Consider the following 6000-nt stretch of genomic DNA (forward strand, 5'->3'; position numbering starts at 1 on the left):
ATAGTTACAGGGGAGAGGAGGGCAGATGAATGAGACAATTGTAAACTGGGGATGATTAGGTGGCTGTGATGGTATTAGGGCCAGATTGGGAGCCATGATACTGGAGTTAACACCCCTACTCTTACGATAATTGCCATGGGATCTTTAGTGACCACGGTGGGTGTGTTATTATGTGAAGTGTCCGTGGCTGCGCTTTGACTCTTGTGGCTGTGTGTGTCCTGGTAGAGGATAGCTGTGCCTCCAGACAGCTGTGTGGAGGGAACCAAGCAGCCACAGAGAGGATGATCCAGTTTGGCCGTGAACTGCAGGGCCTCAACGAGCAGCTGTGCCGTGAATACGGCAAGAACGTCACACACAAGAAGATGCTGCAGGTACCGGGGGGTTGTTCACACAGTAGAAGACTGGCACACTGTTTGACACTGGCTGCGTTCACAAAGGCAGTCCAATTCTAGTATTTTTTTTCCCACTAATTGGTCTTTTGACCAAACACATCAGATATTTTCACATCAGATATTTTCCAGAGCTGATCTGATGAAGTGAAAAAAATATCAGAATTGGACTGCCTGTGTAAACACAGCCTGTGACTTACGAATTGTATAATTGTTAACCACCGAATGGGGAAGGTTTGGTTTATGGGTTATACTGCAGTTTACACACTACTACTTGTATATGACCATTAGAAAGTCTGTCTCTAGTATTGTTCTCTAACAATTAAGGTAGAGCCACTGAAAGTGTCTGATGTTCCCTCTGTATAAGACAGACCATTATACTGCTTCCAAATCATAGTCCTTAATGGGCTTTTACTGATCCTTCTGTTTTCTGATCCTGCTGTTTTCTATCTCCCTATCCCTTTCTCTCTCACTTTTATCACAGGATGCCTTCAGTTTATTAGCATATTCGGATCCCTGGAACTGCCCAGTGGGGCAACAGCTAGACCCAATGCAGAGAGAGAATATCTGCTCTGCTCTTAACAGCGCCATCTTGGGTAAGGCTAAGTGTCACACACAGTACATAATGTCATGAGTAGTCCGATAAAAATAACTTTCACTCACACAAGCTATTTTTCTTTTTCTACAATATTTTTTTTTGGGGGGGGCAGTAACTCCCAGCACCACAAAAGTAATAAGCTTGGTAGTGTGTATGTTAACTCTCTTCTAATGAATACACACTGCACATTTTCCCATGTACATGTTTGACTCACACATGCTTTATTAGCTAATGTACACACCCCGATGTTGTCTTTTGCCCCTCAGAGTCTCAGAACTTGCCTAAGCAGCCCCCTCTGATGCTTGCTCTGGGTCAGGCCACAGAGTGTGTCCAGCTCATGGCCAGGGTCCGCTCAGGGTCCTGTTCCTTCGCCAGAGTAGACAACTTTTTGCACTAGCCCCAGTCCAGGTGAGTCTGGACAGACACACACATACTTACTTCCCTTCCCTTATAGCACCACATCAATGCACTGTTTTACCTATAAGGAACTTTTTAGGAATGTTCTTGACTACACATGGCCCATGCTGTTAGCGTCAAGTTTGATTGTAGGGTTACTGTTTGGAGTACAGTAATAGTGTTGTATAGATTACAATATAGCAGTTCCAAAAATGTTTATTTCATTCCTAAGGCAATGTTCAGGACTAAGAAGAGGTCTTTCCAATGGGTTGCCAGATGACTGAGGAAAGCATGTGTTTGAATTTGTGTGTCGCTTGCCATTTAGCAGAAGCAGATGGACAGGGGAATGAGTAGAACATGACAGGAAAGCTTATTTTTAATTTAGTATTATCAAATACAAAATGTGTGACTCTATTTAAAGAATTCATTATTATTCTGTTTATCTAGTCATGTTCTAGGTTTTATTTAGTCAGTTTGTTGTGCTCATCTTGGAAGGAAAAAAAATCTAATTCCGTTTTTGTTTTTGAGTGGATTTCAATTCCCTACACAGTATTTTAAAGATGTTCATCATATCAAAGAAATTCATGTTGGCATGCTTTGTCGTTACCAAGCAAGATACTCTGGTTTCTTTCATTCAGAACTCAGGTATTCACAGCACATTTGTCAACTCCGTATGGGATATTGTAGACAGAGGTATGTTTACCCAGCTGCTCAGTGGCTCCAATTTAGGACCTGCATTTTTTGGTTCAAATTCTTACTACTTAGTATGACTTAACTCCAGAAGCTAATTTAATTTAAAGTTAAAGGTCTGAATTGGCTTCTGAAAGTACACATGGCTGTAAGCCACTAACCTGCTGGTCACCTCAGAGCCCCAGCAGCATTCACCTCAGATCAAACAATGATGACACTGATTCATTTGTGAGTTTCAATATAAGTGTAGTATATTTCCAAGTGGCTCCACTAGCTTGATATACACACAATTTAATGATATATTCAATAAAAAAGTTCAACTGATTGCCAAATATAAGGCTTTTAATTTGACCTCCCCTTTTCTAATAACCAATTGGCCACACTTAATTCATACAGTCAGTCATTAAGTCTTTTCATACCAGTGCTTTGACAGCCAGCCATTATCTTATCATCGCGAACATGCTTATTTTTCCGCTCTCTTGCGGTTCTATTTTTCTCACAACTAATGTGAAGCTGTCGCGTTAATACATAAACTCAACATAGACTCGGTCACTTTTACAAACATGTGACCTTAACTTTGTTCCTTTGTTTTTGTTTGTTTATTATAGTCAGTTGAATGTTATTTTTTTCTCTCTTTCTTTCATTACAGTATGTATTCTCATATTTTTAACAGATATTCTCTTGGCACATGGGACAGTTGTCGATCATTGATGTATTAACGCAGTATTTCACCCAGCCAGCAGGAGGCGCTCCACTGTGTGTTGAATGTAGTTTAGCAGATTATATTATGTTTGTGCTTCAGATCTGCTGCTGGCCACCATGAGATTGATATTGACATCCCCTGTACCTGTAAGACATATTGCAATGTGTTTCATTAACTCTTTTGACAATCCTGCAAAGCATGTTTGTGAAGCAAAGGGGTGGTGGGAGTAGAATACATCAGCTTCTGTGTTGTTAGTGTTTGGTAGACTTTAATATGTTCACAAAGGCCATTTAGATTATTTTTTTTACCCAATCTTTACATTTGGACAACATCTATCGGCATCATGGGTTTATACCTGCTAAAATATATACAAAAACCAGAACAAATACCTTAACTTAATGTCTACCCTGGCCAAACCCTAACCCAGACGACGCTGGACAAATTGTGCGCCGCCCTACAGGAGTCCCAATCACGGCAGGTAGCCTAGTGCTTAGATCGTTGGGCCAGGTTGCTGGATTGAATCCCCGAGCTGCCAAGGTAAAAATCTGTCGTTCTGCCCCTGAACAAGGCAGTTAACCCACTGTTCCCCGGTAGGCCGTCATTGTAAATAAGAATTTGTTCTTAACTGACTTGCCTAGTTAAATAAAGTTTCAAAATAAATATTGTATTGCAGTAGGAAGGAAAATACGTTATTTATCTTACCTTTATTTAACTAGGCAAGTCGGTTAAGAACAAATTCTTGTTTACAATGATGGCCTACCCCAGCCAAACCATAACCGGGACGACGCTGGGACAATTGTGCGCTGCCCTATGAGAGTCCTAATCACGGCCGGTTGTGATACAGCCTGGAATCGACCTCTGCACCACTCGGGAGCCCTTTATCCCGAACCTGTTAGACTGACATACTGGGTGGGGCACATCATCTTTCAAGCACACCTATACACACTGTAACCCATGTTGGATGAGGTTTTAGTTGTTTTAAGTCATGTTGCTTAATTAGTTAAATCTTTAGGTGGTGCTATCCATTCGCATGAGTTTTCACTATAGAGTTTACCAGTAATTCTGAACAATACCTTCAGTGATAGACTTTCAATATTGGAAGCAGCCAGCAGATAGATTTTGATTATATTTTATGACATTATAGCAAAGCCTGCATCTCTTGAAGGCTTTCAAAAACTGGAAATGGCTTTTAAACTCCTATAGCCACCCAAAATGTATATTTTAAGATCATTCATTATGAAATAGATTGACTAATGTTTAGGTGTGTGTGTGTAGAAAGATCCTAATCTGTCGAGCTTCTCCTGGGACTTTTATAGACACACCTACACCTACTGTAGCAAACAATCTCCCTGTTCTCCTTTTATGTGTTATGTTTTTCAATTGGAGCTATCCATGCTTCAAATGGAGAGGTGAGGGAATGGAATTAGGAATTAAAAACAACAAGCTGTGCACAATTTACTATTATTTTCTATTATTATTTTAATTTCATATTGGAGTTTTGAGTTTAGCAATTGTGAGGTGAGTTACCCTCTACTTGGCATGAAACTTTTAGAACCTTTAAAACAATATATATATATATATATTGTTTTTTATATATATATATATATATATATATATACACACAAAAAGAGAGATTATAATGATAATAAAAAATGTAAAAAACATACCTATGTACTAGAAACATGATAAAGAAATATTGTATTCTGTTTAATTTTGACAGAATTATTTTTATTAAAATACACATCCATAAGCATAGTTTTGGTCTCTTGTCATTATTTTGTGGATGTACTGCTTTTGAATGATGGTGACTTGAGGTTGGCTGAAAAGTTTAAATATGTCCATCTACAGTACCAGTCAAAAGTTTACTATTTTCTACATTGAAATAACTGAAATAACACACATGGAATCATGTAACTAAAGTGTTAAACAAATCACCATATATTTTTTATTCTTCAACTAGCCACCCTTTGCCTTGACAGCTTTGCACACTTCTGGCATTCTCTCAACCAGCTTTACCTGGAATGCTTTTCTAGCCGTCTTAAAGGAGGTTCCATATATGCTGAGCACTTGTTGGCTGATTTTCCTCCACTCTGCGGTCCAACTCATCCCAAACCATCTTAATTGGGTTGAGGTTGGGTGATTGTGGAGGCCAGGTCATCTGATGCAGCACTTATACATGATCCCAAATGTGTTATTTCATAGTTTTGATGTCTTCACTATTATTCTACAATGTAGAAAAAATAAATAAATAAAAACCCTTGAATGAGTAGGTGTGTCAACTTTTGACTGGTACTGTATATATGAGAACTTTGGTTCAAACTGTGATTGGAAGGGGCTTGCACCTGTATGGTTGAGGAACAGAATATGCAGGTGTGGTAAATGGCTCACTAGAGCCCCCTACTGGACACCAGCACTATTAAAGCTATGTAAATCAGTATTCAATTTGGCAAGTCGGTTAAGAAAAAATTATTACTTACAATGATGGCCTACCACGGCCAAACCCGGATGACACTGGGCCAATTGTGTGCTGCCCTATGGCTGGATGTGATGCAGCTTGGATTCGAAACAGGTACTGCAGTGACGCCTCTTGCACTGAGATGTAGTGTCTTAGACTGCTGCGCCATTCAGGAGCCCAAAACTAAAGAGCAAGTGGAGAAAATATTAATTGATTAAGAACACTTGTCTACAAAATATGTCTTCCCCATGCAAACTTTTCAGCTGGTGGTGCTAATGAGAGAGGGTGTGGTAGAATATACAGGTTGAGCCTCAAGGTGAGGGCTACTGTGGTCTGTCTCCACCTAGTGGTAAAATACACTCACCAAAAAGATTTGGGGTTTTGAAACTGCAGTATAAGTGCAGTAACTGCTGTCGACTGGTATTTTGAATGCAGTAATTGCAGAATAACTGCAGTTACACTGAATTTACTGCAGTAAATCAAACTTATTTTATATGCATTATTTGCAGCATACTGCAGTTATACTGCACTCTGACTTCAAGTTTTTGTTCGTAAGGGCAGAAATGGAACCAGTAAAACAGAGCAAGCATATTTCAACTGCAGTAGATATAATTGATGTAAAACCACTACTGTATGTTGAATATGTTAGGAAATGAACAACCGGGCTAAGCAAAACTAGGGATAACCAAACAACATCAAAAGCATCGGCAAAATGGACTAATACAACAGTTGTTTTTTTTCATGAATGAACAAGAAGTACAAAGGAGGA

General features: G+C 39.3%; 1 protein-coding gene across 2 annotated transcripts in view; it reads left to right on the plus strand.

Annotated features, from left to right (window-relative positions):
- LOC115134282 (ran-binding protein 10-like) overlaps window positions 1-4531 on the plus strand; it is a 37926-nt gene extending 33395 nt beyond the window's left edge. For both annotated transcript variants that reach the window (XM_029668091.2, XM_029668092.2), the window contains exons 12-15: window positions 226-371; window positions 874-985; window positions 1254-1395; window positions 1616-4531. In XM_029668091.2, coding sequence (XP_029523951.2) covers window positions 226-371; window positions 874-985; window positions 1254-1384 — 389 coding nt within the window. In that variant the 3' untranslated portion in view covers window positions 1385-1395; window positions 1616-4531. The remainder of the gene's footprint in view (window positions 1-225; window positions 372-873; window positions 986-1253; window positions 1396-1615) is intronic.
- Window positions 4532-6000: the final 1469 nt, after the last annotated feature.

This window comes from Oncorhynchus nerka, linkage group LG9a, assembly GCF_034236695.1.
Source record: "Oncorhynchus nerka isolate Pitt River linkage group LG9a, Oner_Uvic_2.0, whole genome shotgun sequence".
Classification (NCBI taxonomy): Eukaryota; Metazoa; Chordata; class Actinopteri; order Salmoniformes; family Salmonidae; genus Oncorhynchus; species Oncorhynchus nerka.